Below are 21,931 nucleotides of genomic sequence, written 5' to 3' on the forward strand. Positions count from 1 at the left end.
CCTCTACGAATTTCCGAAGAAATTCTTCTAGGAATTTTCAAAGGAATTTCCGAAGGAATTCCTCCATGAATGTCCGAAGGAATTCCTCTATGAATTTCCGAATGAATTCCTCCAGGAATTTTGCGAAGGAATTCTTACATAAATTTTCAAAGGAATTCCTCCAGAAATTTTCCGACGGAATTCCTCCACGAATTTCCGAAGAAATTCCTTGAGGAATTCCCGGAGGAATTCCTCTAGGAAATACCGAAGGAATTCCTCCATGAATTTCAGAAGGAATTCCTCCAGGAATTTTGCGAAGGAAATCCTAAAGCATTTTCCGAAGGAGTTCCTCCATGAATTTCCGAAGGAATTGCTCCAGAAATTTTCCGAAAGAATTCATTCACGAATTTCTGAAGAAATTCCTCTACGAATTTTCAAAGGAATTCCCTCAGGAATTTCTTGGAAATTCCTCCATGAATTTCCGGATGAATTACTTCAGAAATTTCCTGAGAAGATCCTCCAGGAATTTCCGAAGGAGATCCTCTAGGAATTTTCAAAGAAATTCCTTCTGCAATTTGCGAAGGAATTCCTCCTGGAATTTCCAAAGGAATTCCTTCATAAACTTCCGCAGGCATTCCTTCAGGAATTTCCGAAGGAAATCTTCCAGCAATTTCCGAAGGAATTCCTCCTGGAATTTCCGAGGGAATTCCTGCAGTCATTTCCGGTGGAATTCCTCCAGGGATTTTCAAAGGATTTTCACCTGGAATTTTCTGCTGGAATTTCCGAAGGAATTCTTTCGTGAATGTCCGAAGGAATTCCACCAGGAATTTTCGAAAGAATTTCTCCAAGAATTCCTTCACGCATTTCCGAAGGAGTTCCTCCATGAATTTCAGAAGGAATTCCTCCAGGACTTTTGCGAAGGAATCGCTCAAGGATTTTCTGAAGGAATTCCTCGATGAATTTCCGAAGGAATTCCTCCAGAAATTTCAGGAAGAAATTTCTCCAGGTATTTCCGAAGGAATTCCGAAGGAATTACTCTAGGAATTTCCGAAGGAATTCCCGAAGGAAATCCTTCACGAATTCTCGAAAGAATTCCTCCAAGAATTTCCGAGGGAATTCCTGTAGGATTTTCCCGAAGAATTCCTCCATGAGTTTCCGGAGGAGCTTGTCCAGGAATTTCCGTAGGAATTCCTCAAGGAATTTTCAAAGGAATTTCTCCTGGAATTTTCAAAGGATTTTCTCCTGAATTTCCGAAGGAATTCCTCTACGAATTTCCAAAGAAATCCCTCCCGGAATTTCCAAAGAAATTTCTTATGGATTTGCTTTGAAATACCTCCAAAAATTTCCGAATGAATTCCTCCAAAAATTGTTGACGGTTGTCCTCAAAAAATTTACTTAGGATTTTCTCACATAATCCCTAAACGTGTTTCTGAAGGAATGTTTGAAGAAGTTTCTCAAGTTTTCATAGGAGTTTCGCAGTACATTTTTGAAGGAACTTCTTGAGGAATTTCCGAAGAAACTTCTCAAGGATCTTTCGCTGGAATTCCTTGAGGAATTCCGTAAAGATTTATAAAAAAAAAACGAAAAAAAATCCTCAAAGAACTTATCAAACAATTTCTCACAAAATTTCCGAAGGTATTCCATAAGACATTTCAGACATATGTCAAAAAAAATTCCAAACGAACTCCTTTAACAATTTCCGAATTTTCCTTATCAAGGCATTTTTTAAAGGAACTCTTCAAAGAATTTCCGAATGAGTTCCTCTAGGAAATAAAAAATCACAAAAAGCATTTCTTCAGGAATTTCCGAAATATTTTTTCAAGGAAGTTTTGAAAGATTTTTAAAGAAATTCCTTATGGAATTTCAGAAGGGATATCTCAAGAGACTTTTAGTGATTTTTTTCAATATTTTCGAAAGAATTACTTCAGGAAATTGGGAAGGAATTTTTACAGAAATTTCCAGATGAATTCCTCCAAAAATTTTGGAAGGTATTCCTCATGGAATTTTCGGAAGAATTCCTCACGAAAACTCCGAAGGAGTTCCTCAAGGAATGTTCTAAATCTATTTCAAAAAAATTCCTCAAGGAATTCCCGAAGAATCTTCTAAAGGAAATTGTAGAAGAACTCTCGAAGGAATGTCTTATGGAATTTCTCAAGGAGCTTTAGAAATGAAGGAATTCCTCAAGAAATTTCTGAAGAATTTGTCAAGGAATTTCCGGTGGAATTCCTCAAGGATTTTCGAAATAAATTCCTGAAATTATTTTTTAATTTATTCCTCTTAAAATTTCCTAATGCATTCCTCTAGCAACTTCCAAAGATATTCCTCCAGGAATTTCCGAAGGAATTCCTTTAGAAATTTTAAAAGAATTTTTTCCGGTAATTCCGAAGGAATTCATTAAAGGATTTTTCGAAGAAATTTCTCCAAAAATTTCTTAGGGTATTCCTCAAGGAAAGGAATCTTAGTTTGATTGGAATTTTTGAAAGAATTTCCGGAGAAATTCTTAAAGTATTTTCTGGAGCTTCTCAAACGGATTTCTGGTGGAATTAAGAATGATATTTGTAAAGAATTACTGGGGAAATTCTCAAAAGAATGCATGGTGAAATTCGTAATAAAACTTCTGGAGCAATTATTGAAGAAATTTCTGAAGGTATTCCCAACGGAATAACTGCAAGTTTTCCGAAGGTAATTTCTGCTGGAATATCTACATTCAAATAACCTGGAAAAATATTAAAGACATTTCTGGAGAAACTGCTAGAATTCAAATTCATGATGGCATTTGTTAAGAAATTCCTGAAGCAATATCTTGAGGAATTCCTCAGGATTATAATCGTATATGATTCTTCCATTGAACCATTCCTGTTAATCAACCATATTTCATACTTCACTTGTATTTTCTTTAAATGATGAAGTATTTGAACTCCTTGTTACTGCAAAGTGGTTTTCAGTGTAAGGGTGCTCGCCCCCCCCTGCCCGAAAAGCTGGCTACGCCCTTGGCTATTGGCAACGAGAAATAGCGCATTTGATAAAAATGTTGAAGATCATTTTTAAGTTACTCATTTTATAAAACGGCTTAAGGCCATGCTGAAGTGAACGGTAAATCAACAATATTTTATGCACAATGACATAGACACTACTACTTTTCTACTGTAATTTCAACTGTAAATTAAATATTTTTCTATTGTTTTCTACCCATGCCCGAAACACTAAAAAAACAAGCCTAAGTAAGTTACACAATACTATTCTAGGTGAGTAAAGCCATGCAAATGAAAACAAAAAAATCACGCAAACACACACACTCGCACGCACACACGCAAGTGCATACATAACTTCAAATGTGTTGAAAACTTTGATATAAATGAATTAAATCACAAAACATGAACACAATGATCAATGCAATTAAAGTCAAACAAAACTAAAGTTATATTATCAAAAAACATAGAAACAACGAAACAAAATGATGAAACAATAGGTACATAAGCAAACTGAGCACATGAACGTGAACGTGAAGGATACGACAACAAATCATACAAAACACTACGGGTGTGTGTTTAATAAATATATAAATGAAACCAAAGATAAAAGACAATCGATAGAATCAGTGTGTTAAAAAGCACCAACCATTTTCCATGTCCAGCGGGGGTCCTCCAACGCTTTCGCTGAGCCGCGGATCGGTGACGGTGAAGTAGATTTCCTGCTTGGTGCCGGGCGCGATCGCTCCTGGCGGAATCTGCAGCGACACGTTCCAGATAGGGTCGGCCAGCGTTCCGCCGGCGGCATCGAAGATACCCCTCCGGGTGATGGGTTGCCGCGGTGGCGGTAAGCCCAGCGACATTTCGCTGGCAAACGGGGTGCTGTGGGCGTTCGGAGGACCTATAGGCAGACTCATCTGCGAGGTGTACTGAGTTTCCATCGAGGTGCGGCTGGTGTAGACTTCCGGCGGGATGGATTCTGGGCTTTTTGTTGTTGGGCTGGACGTGGGAATTGTGGATATTGGCGGAGGAGGAAGTTGGAATGCTGGAGGCGCCGGTGGAGGAGCAGTACGTTTCAAGAAGTTGGAAATGTGCGAGGATCGTGGACTGAGAGGTGAAGCGACTTTGATTTGACTGGCGGCTGCCGCCGCTTTCTGCAGATCAGACTCGTTGGCTTTTGTGAGAGTGTCGTCTTCTTCGTCATCCTCGGACATAGCCAAGGGAGCCTTGGTGGTTTCGTCATTGCCGGAGTCTCTTTCGACGGTGTCCACCGCCTGTTCCGATTGATTGACTACCGTTCTGTTGACGGAATCGTCTTCTGTAATGTTTTCCTCCAGTTTGTTTTCGCTTATCTGAAGGCTACTCAAATCCAACGAAGATGCCGCATCGACTTCGTTTTTGGATTCGTATATCGGCTCGTGCTTGAGTTCCCTTCTTGAAACGTACTCCGGCTCCGCCATAGATTCCATGGCTTCCCTTCGAGATTGATAAATCTGGTCTCTGAGTTGCGTGCGAGGTTTGATGCCTTTTTCTTTCATTTCCTTCCGAGTGGAGTACGTGAAACTTGCCGGAGAGTTGGGAGAGCTAGAGCTGGATTCGGTGGCTTCTTTCACGCGACTTGACGTACTCGGAGAGTGGCTTCGATCATGATGTTGGTTCTGGATCATCTCTAGGCGGCTCTGTTGGATGCGATCCTGCATTTGCTTCTTGCTCTGATACAGATGATCCCTGTGCATTTCTTTCCGACTTTGGTAGACTGGATCATCCGTGGAACGCCGAACGTGATCTCGCGCTTCGTCGTACATGTACGATCCGCTCTTGCTCTGGTAGATGGATTCGTCGTTCAGCGAAGTGTTCATCATCTCCATGCGGTATCGTTCTGATCCCATTCTTCTGCGGTTTAGGTTGTTGAAGCTTGGCGACGGAACGCTTCGATCGGCCATGCTGTGGCGCCGAACTATTCTTCGACCCGTAGTGTTTGCGCCGGAGCCTGGCATTAAACCTGGCCGCGATCGTTCCAGCTCTATCAACGCGCGGTTGGCGTACAAGTTCTCCTGTTCCCGATCGTAGTATCCACCTGCCCCGTAGCTGTCGTAAATGGATTCTGTTTCGAGGTTTTGGTAGGTGCTGTTAGGGTCCTTGGGATAGAAAGGCTCATGCCGATGATATCCTTGCATATGATGCGGCGGTGGAGGAGACATCTGTTGCCTAGGATCGCTGTAATACTGCTGTGCGTAATATTGGCGAGGGTCGTACTGGTGGGGTTCTTGGAAGCGAGTGTCCATCATTCGACCGGAACGTGACTCCATCATGGAATGCTGTCGCTTTAGTATGGGTCGCAGCTTCTTGTCTGCTTCTGCCAAGCTGACTTGCCTGCGCAGCGGTCTGGTAGATTTGATAAACACGTTCTTGATCGCCTTCAGTGGTGATTTGAGGATGTTCTTTTTCGGAGGTTTGGCAGGAAGCTCCGGTGGGAGCATACTTCTGTTACCGTACGGATCGTACCCGGAAGATCCGGGAATTGGAGGTAGAGGTTGCTGCTGCTGTTGGCGAAGACGTTCTTGGTACATAAGATTCTGTTGATGTTGGTTGAACTCGTGTATCGACATCATCGGCTCCATTTCGCTGCGGAAGTATTCGAGTTAGGGTGATGGAATAAAGTTTGATTATGGACATCGATTGGTGTTGGTTGTGCTAGTTTCATTAGGAAGGGATATCTGCGCAATGACATTAATGCATGACACATGCACTAACTTTTCCCCCATTTCGTTCGAAGTTCTTTGAGAAATCACCTGAGGTACTTACATTAAGTTATCTTTGTATTTCCTTCAATCGTTTCGTTCGTTACATGTTAACTGTGAGAGTGTTTCAAGGTCAAGTAATTAGATCGTTCATGTATCACACTCGCTATCTCACGCACTCGGTCAATAACATCCATACAAAGTTCTTTAGTGAAGCTTAAGCTCATTCATACGCATTCCGTACCAGCACCGATTTTTTGTTAAAAGCTAAACTGATTAGGATGGGGTGATTTTTCCCAGCAGATAGTTTGGGCCGTTACGGCAGTTGGAAGTTAACCTGGAATAAGTTATAGTTTTCTAGCAGTAAGAGTTTTTGAGCTTATTCGTCAATCTACTTTTAAGACATTCTATGGGCACTGTAATCAGATGAATTCCGTAGTTTGCAGACGTAGATAAAAGCCGTGTTGTATTGTATGAGAAGCTGCTGCATGCTGGTATATACGACCACGAGTCTTGGACGTTGAAGAAGCCGACTTGAGGGTATTTAGTATCTTTGAACGTAAGGTGTTGCAAACAATTAGAAGACTATTAGAGTACGGCAGGTTGTTGTGGGCTGGTCACATTTCACACATGCCGGAAGAACGACATACCAAGATAAAAGTCAGTAGAGAACTAGAAAGAGGCCGGAGACTGCGGCAGGCCTCGCACACGATGTCTGTTTCTTGTTGAAGAGGACCTAAGAGGACCTGTTGTGGGTCAAGACTGAGTGCAGTGGAGAAGGATTCTTCATTCGGCGTAATTGAAACACTACCGGAGACTGGTGTGTGGTGTGTCCTGAAGGTTGTCAGGGTTGGAAGGCTACGGTGGGCTAGTGTGTTCTGAGACACTCGGCCGGACCTTGCAGTTTTGGTGTTCGCATCAGATTCGGTGGCAATGGTCCTACCAAATGGAAGAGCAGCCTGGTGCAGCTACTCTAACAGAGATGTCATTACGTGCACTGGAGCAACTGGACCAACTACCAAACGAGCTCTCAAAATGCGGGGAAGATGCACTGGTGAGAGCGCCATACTGGGTCATTACTAAGCTCTTGGAGGATGAGGTATTATCGAAGAAATGAATAGAAGGTATCGTGCGCCACGGGCTGCAAAAAAGAAGAGCGTCCAACATAGCTCTGGCCCTTACAAGTTCCTACTTCATGCTTCCACGGGTCAAGCGATGACAAAGACCGCCAGCTAAGAGTTGTGTGCTTAGCTGGTAGTGCAGCCTGGGCACTGTTGTCGAGGCACGACCCGAGCATCTGTTCACCTATGAGGTGCAGCTTAAACAGCGTCTGTTCTGGCATCCAGCGGCTGAGTAAGAAATGCTGCATCACGCTCAGCTAGATCCAAGGTGATAGCCCCATCAGCATGGTCATCCCAGTAGTGTTGGTTGAAATGTTAATCAGAACTGGAACGAGACAGGAGTGTTGGCGTTGGCCCAATAAGCCACCCATAAAAAATCACCATTGCGAATAACATAGGAGGAAATACGACTCGATACAATCAGCAAAGACCCAAAAAGCCTGCATGCCGTATCGAATTATAACGGCCAGCGATGCGCAGCCTCCCGCGGCATAGTAGATCGAAACACTTTCTTCCCCGCAAAGATTTCCACAAAGCCACCTGGAGATCATTCGACCATCAAACAGAAAACTAAATTGGAATAACCAATATCCGCACATACCGCAGTGCGAATATATGAAGATTCGGATCACTACCTAGTCGCTGTATGCATGCGCTTAAAACTTTCGTCGGTTATTACCAGTGGCTCAAGGCTACGCGCAGCAGTTAGCAGCGGCAGCCACTTGTAGATGGCTGGAGGGACGCCATAGGCAGTACCTCGGCTGCAGCATTAGGCATCGCGACGCCAAATTACAGAAGCGACTGGTACGACGACGAATGTGCATAGGTGACAAACGAGAAGAATGCAGCTTGGTGAGAATGCTATAACAACGTACGAGAATGAATGAGGCACGTTACAGCAGGCACGGAACAGGCAAAACTCAGTCTTCCGGAGGGAGAGGTGCCAGCAGGAAGAACAAGATCGCGAAGCAATAGAAGAGCTGTACCACGCTTAGGTCACACGGAAGTTCTACGAGAAGCTGATCCGATCGCGAAGAGGCTTTGTGCCACAAGCCGACATGTGCCGGGAATCTTCTCACGAACGAGCGTGAGGTTGTCGAGAGGTGGCGACAGCATTGCGATGGCGACATTGCAAGCATCGAAGGTGGCGTGGTCTGGTCACAGATCTAAGAGTACGTGCATGCTACATTAACGTACGAGGGTGAATGAGGCACGTTACAGACAGGCGCGGAGTAGGCAAAACTCAGTCTTTCGGAGGGAGAAGTGCCAGCAGGAAGAACAAGATCGCGAAGCGATAGAAGAGCTGTACCACGCTTAGGTCACACGGAAGTTCTACTAGAAGCTGAACCGCTCGCGCAGGGTCTTTGTGCCACAAGCCGACATGTGCCGAGATAATCACGGGAATCTTCTCACGAGCGAGCGTGAGGTTGTCGAGAGGTGGCGACAGCATTGCGATGGCGACATTGCAAGCACCGAAGGTGGCGTGGTCTGGTCACAGATCTAAGAGTACGTGCACAGGACGAAAGATTTCCAGCCCCTAACCTTTAAAAGACTGAGGAGGAGGTCGGCCGGTTGAAAACAAGAAAGCCGCTGGAGCAGATAATACCAAGATAATACCAGATACCAAGCGAGCTTCTAAAATACCGTGGATCGAAGCACTTGATTATTACCAAGATTTGGGCGGAGGAATTATTACCAGAGGAATGGATGGAAGGTATCGTGTGTCCCATCTACAAAAAGGGCAACAGGTTGAATTGCGGGATCTACCACGCGTTCACACTACTAAGCGCTGCCTACAAGATACTCTCTCTAATTTTATGCCGCCGTCTTTCACCGATTGTAAGATAGTTCGTGGGGCAATATTAGGCTGGATTCATGGGTGAACGCGCTACAACGGATCAGATGTTCACCATCCACCAGGTGTTGCAGAAATGCCGCGAATATAACGTGCCCACACATCACTTGTTCATCGATTTCAAATCGGCGTATGATACAATCGATCGAGAACAGCTATGGCAGATTATGCACGAGTACGGATTCCCGTATAAACTGATAAGATTGATCAAGGCGACGATGGATCGAGTGATGTGCGTAGTTCGAGTATCAGGGACACTCTCGAGTTCCTTCGAATCTCGCAGAGGGTTAGGGCAAGGTGATGGTCTGTCGTGCTTGCTGTTTAACATTGCTTTAGAGGGTGTAATAGGGAGAGCGTACTTTAAGGTTGTGTTCAAATCAGGTCGGATTTTCTTACAAAGAAAAGTAAACACAACAGTTTGAAGAACTAGATATATCACAACAGTCAGAAATAGGGAATCTAATTAGAGTGTCGTGAAACAACTGCCTGCACGGGTTGTGGTTAGTAAATGAGTAAATACCTTTCTACCAGTAGTAGTAAATACAACGACATGTTTCCATGTAGCGATAACGGGGCGCGAGTAACCAGATTCACGTCACACGAAACACAAAATTTTGATTCAATGAGCGATTTCCAATGAAGTTCTATTTTGTTTTTTAATTTCCATAACAAACATGAGGGTAAAAGTTAGTGCGATTTGTCTTGCCGTTTTTGCTTTGATTTTTTTCGTTGGCAGAAATAGTGTTTTTTTTTTTTGTGGGAAATGGGAAGCTTTTTTTCGATATGCGAATTCAGAGATTGGCGAAACTTGGCAACGGTTAGGTATAGATGATAACTGGTATTAGTATAATTAGAACATGTCATGATAGTTTTTATGAACCTCCTCTGTCTCTGTCGCATAATCCGGACGAAGTAAACGGGGTTGAGAGGATGGGAGAGCATGCTATTTAGGTAAAACTGAAAACTTGTGTTTTTCCAAACGGGAGCGAAAACAATAGGCTTGAAATTGCGGTCGGATCAGCAATTTCGATGGCGCGTTATACGAGACGCACTTACCGTATGTTGTGATGGTGCCCGGTGGTACCAAGTTGAGGTTTCCGGTATAGCTCAAACGCCGATCCGCGCTGTTCCCGACTGCCGGCCAGGTCGAGTGGATGCCGTTCCGAGGGATGTAACGACGACATGTTACCTGGAGTGGAAATTCGGGTTAGACTTTGTAATTGCAACTTTAGGTGTTCAGTATAGGTTAGTAAAAGGTTTATGCAGGAACCCGTATAAATTCAGAGCCAAAACGATTCCATTTAAATATGTATACAATTTTTTTTTCGAATTGCCGCTTCGGTATGTCGAAGAGTGATCTATGGATGAAGTACTCTGCCCAAAGTCAGGTTCCAGGTGATCAGAACTTGGCGTTTTATGATAAAATATCGAGTTTTACTTAAGTAACATTATATGTTTTATAATGGCCAACAACTGAATAAAAATGGTTTTCAAGTTGACATTTTACTACAAATTGGCATACAACTTGAAATTTAATGTAGAACACATTCTTAGCTTAACAAGGGTTTTTAATCAGGATTAATACCCAATTTCGGCCATCTAGACCAGGATAAAACCTAAAATGTTACTAGGAATTGAAAACGTTCAATTTCATAGGCAGATCAACAAACGAAAAATAGTTGTAGGGTGCATTTTATCTGTATATAAGTATTAAGTTTATAGTATAAGTATCAAACTGTTGTTGTGCGAGTAAATGGCTTGTGGTTTGTGCAAAAAAGGTTAGTACGAGTGTGTATATATGTATGTTGATGTTGGTATGTGGTTGGTTACCTATGCCGTGATTGGGGCCCCCGCTACCTCTATGCATGTAGTTATTTCCGTAAGGATGATGTGCGTTATTGTTGTTATAACCGTTGTTATTGTTATGACCCATTCCCATGTCGCGGGCGGAATTACCCATGTAGTGTGACTGTGCGGCACTGTTGTTGCCGCTGCCACCACCGTTGGTGCCGTTGTATCCGTTATATGCGTTGCCGCCATATTGGCCGTACGGATGCATCTGCGACGGATGGTTTGCCCCGGGCATCATGTGGCTGTTGTTGGGCGAACTGGGCACGTTGTGAGCTACGCCTTGCTGGTAGTGCGATGACATCGGTGGGTAGTAGAAGCCGTTGGGCGATCGGGGAGATATTGGTTCCTGGAAATAGAAAATTGAAGTTTTAGCGAGTGAACTAAAGCATCGAAATTGTTAAGCTTATCAGCAGACTCCAGTGAATTCAACAAGAAGCGGGCTGGCTATGTATCCGCTAATAAGAACTCTATTACAATCCTGGCGAGCACGCCGGGACATGTAATGGACGGAGTGTGGTTGGCGAGGTCCGTCAACAAAACAGTCGAGAGCTGCCTGCTGTGGAAGTGGTTGCACAACAGCCGAACAGCGCGCTGCAGCGTAGCGATTGCGTTATGATGAGGAGCGGGATGAACGAAGGGTGGCGTTCGCCAAAGTTCTGATCCAGACCGAGATAAAGGCAAGCCTTATGGGTCTGGGACCATTTGGGCAGAAGCACCTATTTTGGGCACTTGCTGCTATAACTCAGTCATATATTAACCGTTTGACTTGACTTTTAAAACACGATCAGATACGTACAGTATGTAGCCATGTTCAAAAAACCAAGTCAATTGGTTTGAACTTGACTGAGTTATAGCAGCAAGTGCCCAAAATAGGTGCTCCTGCCCACATGGTCCCAGACCCTATAAGGACCTGTGTCAGAGTGCTAATACGAACCCGTGTCGCCTATAGAATCGTGATTCCTAGCGTGCGTCCTACATAGATGCTGGAGGGAATCATCGGCGGACTCTTCCCACGCCGTAACCCGAATACTTGAACTCATTTGGTAGAATCGCTGGGGACTGGGCGAGAAATATGGGAGCAGCTATGTGAACTTGTGGGTATTGTGAAATCTTTTAGCGTGGATTATTATTATTATTTTTCTTTATTATCGTGATTTTCAGCCCTCGATCCCGTAACGTGGGTAGATCACCTTAGAACGGTACGTTACGGTGTAAGATCTACCACATTGCATCAAATTTTAATCTTGCTGTTTTACTGCCTCAAGTGGTAGCATACCAGATTAAAATTTGATGTATTTTTGCAATGTTTATATTTTAATTTATGTTTTGCTTTTGTTTCAGGGAGATACAGGTAATTTTATTGTATAATAATACCATGTTTTAAAAAATAGTAACTGTAACGAGCGTATCACTTATGCCTTATTCAATATGTATTACTTAATATTTTATTCTCTTTTCAGTGAAGAATCTTACCACCATTCCTGGCGTACTAATCAATATTTTTTAGCAAATCACCGTATACATCACCATATTAATACATGCGAACATGTTTAAATATTTATATCGTTATCTGGAAGCGTTTGGTACGGGAGGTCCACGCTTCCATCTTTCCCCTCGATTTCAAGGTGTAGAATGTTTTCAAATATTGACTATGTTGAAATCTTTCTATCCCTTGAAATCTTCTCTGCGGTACATGCTGCGCAGTTGGCCTGGCCGTTAGACAAGAAAAATGATAGACTTGAAAAGTCTTCATTTTCCAGGATGCATTCAAGTAATGGCTGCGTTAGTGTGAGATTAGATTATCGTGATTTTCAGCCCTCGGCTGGTTCATCTCGTGTTTAGCGTAGATAAGGCCCCAGGTCCGCAGGTAATTCCTGACCTTAAAAAAGCTATTGCAGAGGCTCCCGAGATATTTCGATCTGCTGTTTAGACAATTTTAGACGAAAGAATCTTCCCAGTGGTTGGAGAAGGCAGAGTCTGTCCAACAATCATTATTGCTGTACAATGGATGCATAAACCGCTTTTAAGCTTAAAAATTTTAGCCGAATGAGCTGGTATATTTATTTGAGTGTTCCTATTGTCAAAGGCTGGAAACCAATAGTATAATAGAGAAGAAGTACATATTTCTTTGCGCATTCCGAAGAATGGCTAGTCAGCTCGGTAAACGAGGCGATCGACTGACATTTGCTTTCCATTTTCTCTCGTCCCGAGTACGAGTCGGTGTCGTGCGTGTGAGTGGTTTCTTCAAGACAGCGTTGACGGTGGTCAAACAGCAAACGTGTTGCGACCTGTGCTACGCTACGTCGTTCCCAGTGATCTAGTCGTAGTGTGAAGCGGTTTCGTTGTATCGGAGGGAGTAATTGTCGCGGTTGCCGTGCTTGGTTTAGTCGTGATACCGGGGGAGTGGATGCCAAGAGTTATTTAGAATAGTTTTCGGAATAATTTTCCTCTCCTTTTCGGTGTCCCTCCCTTTGTGTTATCATCGACAAACAGACGGCGACGGCCAGTTTCAAGAGCGTTCGGCATAGTGCCGTGGTCTGTCGACAGGCTGGTGACCGTGGCGTGCACGGTTGTCGGCATCCAGTGGCGGGTGGCTGCATCGAGAGTAGCGATCGGTATTCCCTCATCGGTAGCTGGTGATCGTGGCGTACACGGTTATCGGCACCCATTCATTGAGCGTAACTTTCGGCACTCTCTCATCGTTGGCTGGTGACCGTGGCGTGCACGGTTGTCGGCGTTCAAGAGGTCGGTGACTCTGGTAAATCGTTGATGCTGCTAATCCAGGTAAGTGCAACGAACCTACCGTTAGAGAAATTGTGTAACCAACATCCGGAAATGACTTTGTTCGAGCAAATCGGCAACGCTTTTAAAAGTGCCTTAGCCCAGCTAGGAGTACCTTGGGCAGCGTAAGTATGCCATTACGTACCTGATTAGTAATTATGATTAAATGTGTTTGTATTGGTAACATAAATAGTGAACGCTTAAATACCAAGCATAAGGTGAATTGGTAGCGACTATCCCCTTATTAGGATGACGGCTTTAAGAAGATTCATAAAGAAATGAAACTAGCTAGCCTAAACGTGAACATGCCCGGTTCGGTTGAGGGCGTGACCATGAACCCGTTCGCGAGAGGTGGCCTGGTGAGTTCACCACCACGAGCGATGAGGGCGTTGAGCTGAAGTACCTTCAGCGATCGGCCAGGAGGTGCACAAATTGGAACAGTACCGGCAGAGATGAGCAGCACAGATAGGTGGCACAGGCGCAGTAATGTTACAGAAATGTTCGACTACAGGTGTTCGTATTCACTGAGCACTTTAATGCCCTGCTCAGGGTACACCAGCGGGTGGAACAACATCATCAATAACCCTAAACTGATCCTGATGTTGAAACTCTGCAAGTCCATCACCTTTTGGCCGAGGAGCTAAGCGCGGTCGATGCGCTCAAGGAGGTACACTCCAGCGACCAAGTCAATAATGGCGCAAGAAACCACGCAGCACGCCGGAACCTTAGGTAAGAGGGCAAACCGTCCTATGGTTTGACCGGCAAAGCCTAAACACGAGAAATGGTCTGCCAGCAAAGCACTCTTCGCTGGTACTAAAAAGCAACATATAGAGTATGGCAGCCAGGTCCCAAGCCGGTTACAAAATGCGCAAGAGGACTTAGGAAGCGGATAAGCCCCAAAAGGTTACCACGAACTGCTCCACCCCAAAATGACAACCAATCGGATTATAGGAAAGAGAATCCTTGGATTACGGTTGGAAAAGAAGATAATGAGAACTAAGGCAGCGCCAGCCCGCAAGCGTGCCAAAGGTAACGCGCTGGTTTTCAAGACATTGGAAGCCAAATGCGCCTATGCACGGAGAGCCATTAGTGGCGAAAATCGGCTCTCTTCGTTGGACGCACCAGGACGGGTGAAATGACTATGATCCTGTTGGGAGAAGAATGCGGTGCCGATAGGCTCGTCCTATAAGGTACTAGCTCAATAGATCATGGATGAGAAAGTACATGTTAGCGTCCCGACAGTTGAGGTGGTTCTCCAGTGCAATAATCTGGATGAGATAACTGACGGCGAGGAGTTCGCAGACGGTCTTAAACTGCGGTATGAGTTAGATGTACCAAGTTCATCCATGAGTCTGCGAAAAGGCTTAGTAGGTATCCAGATCGGCACGGTTAGAGTCCCAGAAGAGAGGTTGACAAGGCGGCCGCAGTTAGGAAGATCAGATTTGAATGGTTGGTGTTAGTGCTTCGATTAAGGCTTTCGACTTGTAAAGTTCCTGATAGGAGCAAACTTTGCATGGAGTACGAGGAAGGTCCAAAGCCAATAGCGCAGGTCACACAACTGTACCTCAATCAGTGTGAGGCCTCACAATAGTGTTGTGGCAGTCATTCTCGGAGTCAAGTACAGATATCGTCTTGATGGTAGACCCGTATCACATCTGCACCGACAACGGGAACTGGGTGACGGATAAGGCTAAGCTAGCGGTTATCTGTGCAATTGATCGGTTTCCAGTTCAAGAGAACGTAGGCTTCGAAAGAGCGATTGTGCAAATAGACCAGTTTCCATCCATGCTAGATTCTTTATCCAGCGCACTGGCGGGTTGAATCCCATGGTCATCGGTGAAGACTTCAACGCCTGGGTGGTAGCCGCTTGACCAACACAAGGAGCTGGGCTGTACGCAGAAGTACGTGACCAGACTGAACGTGGATGTCACGAACGTAGCTCACAAAAAATCCTACAATAGAAACGGTGCAAAGTCCATCATCTATGTGATCGTTTGGACTCCGGGTCTAAACGCTAACTCAGACAGGAGGATTGACAATGGATACACGCATAGTAGTGGCCATCTGGCGATTCGGTACAGAGTCGAATACAGAGGAAAACGGTCACAGCCGAGGGTCCACGATAGCCATCGCGGATAGCTAACCTTTTGCTTCGGCGTTTTTGGTGCGATTGATCATGGAAACACCAACGATCTGTCTAGTGACTAATTAGTTGGAATCCTCAGTCACGCGTCCGTCGCCGCAATGTCTGGACGATCTCTACCGAAACGGACAGTGCACTGGAAATTTCAAGACCACGCGCATCTTGTCTACGAGCAAGGAGAACGGTGCAAAGCGCTCTTACCGACAAGGGTAGCACGAAACGAAGTGAGAACTACAAGGCGCACAAAAAAATAGGCAGGTAAGCGGACGTTCTTCGATAATATCAACTGTTAGCTAATACGAATCCCTTGGGTGCGTCATTATGGAGAAGTCTTGGGGGGAAGGTAGGCCTATAATGTAGCCTAGATAATATCTATCATATTATGAGCTGCGTGTTCTTTTGCGGGGACAGACCAGAAAAACCAGCACTGAATCATCGGAGGAAGTTCCTCAAAATTTCTTGAAAACGGTAAATCTATTAATAAGCTAGGTGTCTAAGGGGCGATTTCTTCACCCTGGCTTAAGCGTTAAGCCAGGTTTAACTGTATGGGTAAGTCTGGCTTACCGGTTAAGCCGAGGTGAAGAAATCAGCCCTAATTAAACAGAAAAACGACTTACCCCATTATCCCACTGGCCGGATCCCATCGGTCCGCCGCTTCCGGGTCCTCCGTTGCTGCTGCCGCCTCCGATCGGTGGCCGGTAGTTCTTCGGTTTTGGCGGTGGCACTGGTTTGAATGGCATCCCGTTGCTTCCGTTCGCAGGCGGAGTTCCCAGCATCGGTGGTGGGCCCTTGTTGGGCTTGGAATAGTCCGCCTGGGAGGCCGAATTGTTCCGACTGTTGATGGCATTGTGGGTGTGCGTGTTGGAGCGTGTGTCATGTGTTCATGATGTTGATGATTTGGTCATATGAAACGAAAGGGATGGAAACCGAGATAATGGAGATGGTTAACAAAAAAACAAAAAAAGGTATAATGTACATTCCGGGACATAAGAAAACAAGAAGGTGTTTGAGAGAGATGCGGAAGTGAAGTAGAAACTGGAAAGAAGTGCACTTCAATAGATTGCATGGTTCAGTTCGCTGGATAAAGGAATTGCAGGAAGTCTTGATAAAACTGCGATAGCACCGTGTGTAAAGATTGATTTATTTGCTTTATTTGAAAGAATGTAGTTATGAAGGGTGGAAGGCACATTCAAACGAGGGTATCATATTTAGAGAAAACAAATCTACGATTCTGGCAACACAAGCTATAGTAGTGTAGGTTTGGCTGCGATTTGTTACTGAATAGATTCTCTTTGAACTGTTGTCGTATTCTGCAGCGTGAAAAAGATAAATTCCGTTTTACATAATCTATTCCCCGATATCAATTATGATTGAGCGTAAACATCTGGATACCTTCCCCAATACTAACCTGTATTTTCCATAGTCCGTTTTGGTTTCAATGATATGTTTCCTTGGACTTTCTAGCGCCAGGTTCGATGGACGCTGAGGAATGTTCATGCCACCAGGGCGTTCCCCTGAGTTCCTCGGTGTCAGCGGATCATGTGCACCTGATGAGATACGGTCCACAGATAAGACAACCATCATTTTTAAATATATCCAGAAGCTTACCATTGAAGTTGTTTCTATCGGGATGCATGTGACTGTTTCTGGGTGGCGTCATCAGAAGATCATTGCTTCCGGGACCACGGTTGTAGTCCGACACGTTGGACTGATTTGGCGTCAAACCGGTACCGTTTCGAGTACTATGAACAGACACGGAAAATGTAAGGGTTAATCAAGACATCCATCGTACAAAACCTGTCTAAAGAAATTCGAAAACCAATCCCACCCTGGCGCAATTACGTAATACGACTTACTTCGGCACCGATTTAAGATCATCGGGCGCATTGGGTCCTAACCTCATATTCTGCGCCGTTAGCTGGGTAGCATTGTACGAGTCGTAGCTGGACACGCTGTCGTACGAGCCGTTTGCTTTGCTGGGTGTCGTTGGATTTCCGGCGGGTGGCGGTGGTTGACCGGACCGGGCCCGGTCCAGTGAAGAGTTCTGCGCCCTCTCCAGGGAACTTAAGCCATTGGTAATGGTGCCACGCTTTTCGGGAGTAGGTCCAAGCATCTGACTGCGGGTGGCGTAATCGTCGGCCGCTTGGTCTAGATTGTCGGTGGATGCCTTGTTGCCGAATAGCCGTTCCTGGGCCGATCGACCCAGGGTTCCACCGGTGCTAGAGTTCCTGGACGGAAGGGACGAAGCTGGTGTGCTCGGGTTGGTAGTGTTGGGAGGTTTCGATGCCCGGTCTATTCGGGGTGGCAGGTCTGGAACTGTTGTTGGGAGTTTCATGTATTTCACGGGTTGGGAGTGCTTTGGCACTGGTACACTTACCTGGTCCGTAGTGACCGGGTCCGGAGCTGTTGTGCTGTATTGGAGGAGGCGGCCTGGATGAGCCATATATGGCATCTTCGGGTGGTAGAGGGGCACCTATGTTGCCCTTCGCTGAGAATCCGTACTTGTTATCAACGGTCATCCGCCGAGGGTGAGCCGAGTGGTCGTACGGGTTCTTTGTGAGTGATTAATAATATAAGGTTAATAAGGGTTAAACGCACATATTTGATTGCCTAAATTCTCAATGTATTCCTTAGGTATTAATGTGTATGGTAATTTTAAAAGAAACAGCTAAACAATCATCTATTAAACTTTTTCTTTTTTCTCTTGGATTTCTACCAGAATTTCTTCCGGGTTCCAGGGTTCCTAGAATTATTCACCCGGAATTTCTACTGGAAATCCTCGGAGGATTCCTATAGCGATCTCTCCGTTACTTCTACAGAGGTTCATATATGAATTTCTCCGTGGATTACTTTCGGGCTTCCTGTAGAGGTTCCTCCAGGGCATGTTTAGGGTTTCTTTCCGCGATTCTTCCATGGATTTTAGATGGGATTTCTAACGGTATTCTTCCCAACATACTTCCCGGGGTTCTTACAGAGGTTTCTCCATAGGGATTATTCCCGCGATGTCTCACGAGATTTCTCCAGAATACTTCCTGGGAGTGCTCCAAAGATTCATCCAGAGAGTCATAAACGGATTCTTCCTAAGTTAACTTTCGGGATTTCTATCCGGATTCGCCCCATTATTTGTTTTCTTTCTTAGAGAGATTTTTAGCCGGTGTTTAGTTAAGCTTTGTACCGTTTTTTCATGAGTTCCTTAATGAATTTCTTCCGTGATTTTATTGAGGATTCCTTCAGAATCTTCATCGGGTATCCTTTTGGGAGATTTTTTTTTTCTGAGATGCTTAAATCAATTCCATCTGGGATTCCTCCAGATGCTTTATCAGGATATCCCCATGACTTTTCCACAAATTGTTACTGGATTTCTTAAGGCTTACCTTCTGGGATTACCAGTCCACGATTGCCTGGACTCATTTAGAAATTCCTTCTGAATTATTCCAGGTTTCTTCTGGAAGTCGCTTTTGTGATTCGTCAGGGAGTTACATACATCTGAGGATCCTTCAGAAGTTCCCTCTATGATTCTTCCTGGAGTTTCTTTTGAGATTCCTAAAAAGATGCAAGCTGGGATTCCTCTAGGAACTCCCTTCTTCTATGTTTCCTTCTGATTTCAAGGAAGTCCTTCCAGGATTTTTTCGGAAGTTCCTCCAGGAAATCCATCCTCGATTCTCCTAACAGTTTCTTTTGCCATGACTGCAGCAGATTTTCCTGAGAATTCCAGAAGGAATTCCTGGGTAAATGGAATCCCGGAAGCAAATATTGGCGGAAAATTAGAAGGAGCTCCGGCGGGTATTCCTTGCAAAGCTGCTGGAGCAGTTTCTTACGAAAATGTTTGAGGAACACCTCACAGAATTCCTGTAGAAACTTCATAAGGAACTCCTAGAGAAGTTCCACAATGAATTCCATATGAAATTTCCTCTGGAGGACATTTGGAAGAATTCCCGAATGAACTAACGATGGAATTCCAGAAGGATCTGCAGAAGCGCCCAAATGAACTTCTGGAGGAATCCTGGAAACAATCTCTAAATGAATCCTGAAAGAATTCTTGAAGAAATTCTGGAAACAGTTTCTGAAAGAACCCTAGCAGTTCTCGGAGGTATCCCGGAAGAATTCTGAAAGAACCTCTGAAACAATCTCAGAAAGAACTTCTTGAGGGATCCTGGAAGAAGTACCTAGATGAATCCCGGAAGCAGTTCGCAATGGAATCCCGAAAGGAATTCCTAGAGGAATCCAGGAAGGAGTACCTGAGGAAATCCTGGAAGCAGTTATTGAAAAAGGGAAAAATCCAGGAAGAATTTTGGAAGGAGTTCCTGGAAGAATTTATTGGAGGATTCCGTTTAGGATTTCCTAGAAAAGTCTTAAAAATGTAAACGAATTTCTAAAGAAATCCCAGAAAGAACTTCCGAAAAGCCTCACATGGAATTACTAGAGAAGTTCCAATGGAAGCTCGGAAGCAATGAAATCCCGAAAGGAATTCCTAGAGGAATCCAGAACGAAAGTCCTAAGGAAATCCTGGAGGTAGTTCATGAAAACAACCTGAATGAAATTCCCGGAAGAATCCTGGAAGGAGTTCTTGGAAAATTTTCTTCTAGGATTCCTAGAAAGATTCCCTAGATTAATCATAAAAGCCAAAACGAAAGAACTCACATAGAATTACTACAGAAGTTCCAATAGAAGTCTGGAAGCAATCCACGAATGAATTATTGGCGAAATCCCAACAGAAATAACGGGTTGAATGAACCTGTGAAAGAACACCTGGAGGAATGCTAAAAGAAACTTCTGGATATATCTTAGAAGTAATCCATTGAAAAATCTCGAAAGGAATTTATAGGGGAGCCTGTTAAGAAATTTTTGAAGAAGTCCCTGGAAGAATCCCAGAGAGAACTTGCTAGGGGGGCTAGGCAGTCACCAGGTTTGCAATGGTATTTACAACAGTGCAATGTTACAGTGGTCGGGGATCACCATGAAGACCGTGCTAGAAAGTGAGCGCTGGATAAACCCTTGCAACCATACCTGCGTGGAGGCTTGTGACTGTGCTGCTAGCAAGGGTCCGCATGTTCGCCTTATTCCACTTATTCACTCGTGAACGAATCAAGCAACCTCCTCGCCAGTGCGATGCGCCATTCGTTTGGCATTGTTATTCGTTGCTGTTCTTTCGTAGTTTGGATCGTAGGCCAATGAATATTGAATTTATATATTAGCGATTTACATGTTTGCTATACCGGGAATACAATTGAAAATTTGGGCGCTGTTCGAGGTCGGTTACGGATATTTGAAATGTGAAGAGTTATTCGATGGATGAATGTGTTTTGAATCACAACCATTTGACCGAAAATGAAAGTGCAACATATGCTGCGCTGAATATGTCCGTATATAGATAAATGTAATGATATAAATAGGAATAAATAAGGGATGCTGTTAGCTTACCGTGTATGGTGGTGGCATTCCGTCACCGAGTTCTCTATCCCTATCCAAGTTATCCTGATTAGTGGCGATCGAGGGGTCAGAGCTTGACTTCACCAATTGCGGTAAGTTGCCTAGCGATAGCGAGGCCGACGGGCCCGGGCTCAGCTCCAGGTCCGATTCCGGACTCGAGGCGTAGGACAGACGAGAGGTGGTCATGGGGAACAGGAAATCATCGGACAGGGACTCTACGGGCTGCTCTCGGAGTAGAAGAGTATACAAGCGCGCATACGGGTTTGAGAGGGGGCGGAGGGGGTGAGGGGAAAATTGATTGATCGGGATTGGTCGGATACAGGGGGTCAGGGGGTTCAGTTGCGATGATTATGACGACGATGAGAGATTATGAGTTGAGTTGTAATTTGATTTCATTATTATTAGTGTTGAGTTTGTGTGTATTTGTTGGAAGCAGGGACGAATATATGAAAATAAAACAGAGAAAAATCACACTGTTAGACTCCTTGGACAAAATCGTTCGATAAAACAATGTACACAAATATATTACATTCCAAGTAGCATTCCAGGTTTTATAATGGTTTTAAAACAGCTGGGAAATCTTATTCTTTATAACCGTGATAAAACCTCAAACTTACTAGAGATCTGACGTTAGGATAAGGTTAGTATCGTCTCATGCAGTTAGTACATACATCAGTTAGAACATTTATTTAGTTAGTATAATCGAATTTAGTATAGTTGCAAGAATATCTTCTTCTTGGAGTTCTTGGAGGTCAGTTGTCAATGTACGCAAAGCCATGCTTGTCATGCACGAGACCGTTGGACTTCCGGTGTGGATTAAGTTTGGTGTTAGGGATATTCAGTCGGTTAGTGTCAGTGATTCTAAGGTTTTGGGCTATCTGTTCATTGCTGGTAGAATCACCATTCAACGCCAACGAATGATTAGTAAAAATGACAGAGTCAGTACCGGAAACGGTCGCTGGGGATTGGCTGTTATAGTACGGGGTAGCTCGCTCGATGCGCATATTGTTATCAATGTCGGAGAGCTGATCGACACTTGGCGTTGAGGACTTCCCGAATGA

At 44.4% G+C, this 21,931-nt stretch overlaps 1 protein-coding gene across 1 annotated transcript in view; it reads right to left on the reverse strand.

The window, feature by feature from the left end:
• LOC109411600 (tight junction protein ZO-1) overlaps positions 1-21,931 on the reverse strand; it is a gene marked incomplete in the record, with an annotated part of 419,854 nt that overhangs the window by 11,408 nt on the left and 386,515 nt on the right. Inside the window, 9 exon segments of the mRNA XM_062857432.1 lie at positions 3,598-5,573; positions 9,722-9,854; positions 10,496-10,862; positions 16,058-16,274; positions 16,849-16,987; positions 17,049-17,182; positions 17,297-17,756; positions 17,818-17,992; positions 20,862-21,092. Of these exon segments, the coding sequence (XP_062713416.1) occupies positions 3,598-5,573; positions 9,722-9,854; positions 10,496-10,862; positions 16,058-16,274; positions 16,849-16,987; positions 17,049-17,182; positions 17,297-17,756; positions 17,818-17,992; positions 20,862-21,092 (3,832 nt within the window).

The sequence above is a fragment of the Aedes albopictus genome, chromosome 3 (assembly GCF_035046485.1).
Source record: "Aedes albopictus strain Foshan chromosome 3, AalbF5, whole genome shotgun sequence".
NCBI classification, from domain to species: Eukaryota; Metazoa; Arthropoda; class Insecta; order Diptera; family Culicidae; genus Aedes; species Aedes albopictus.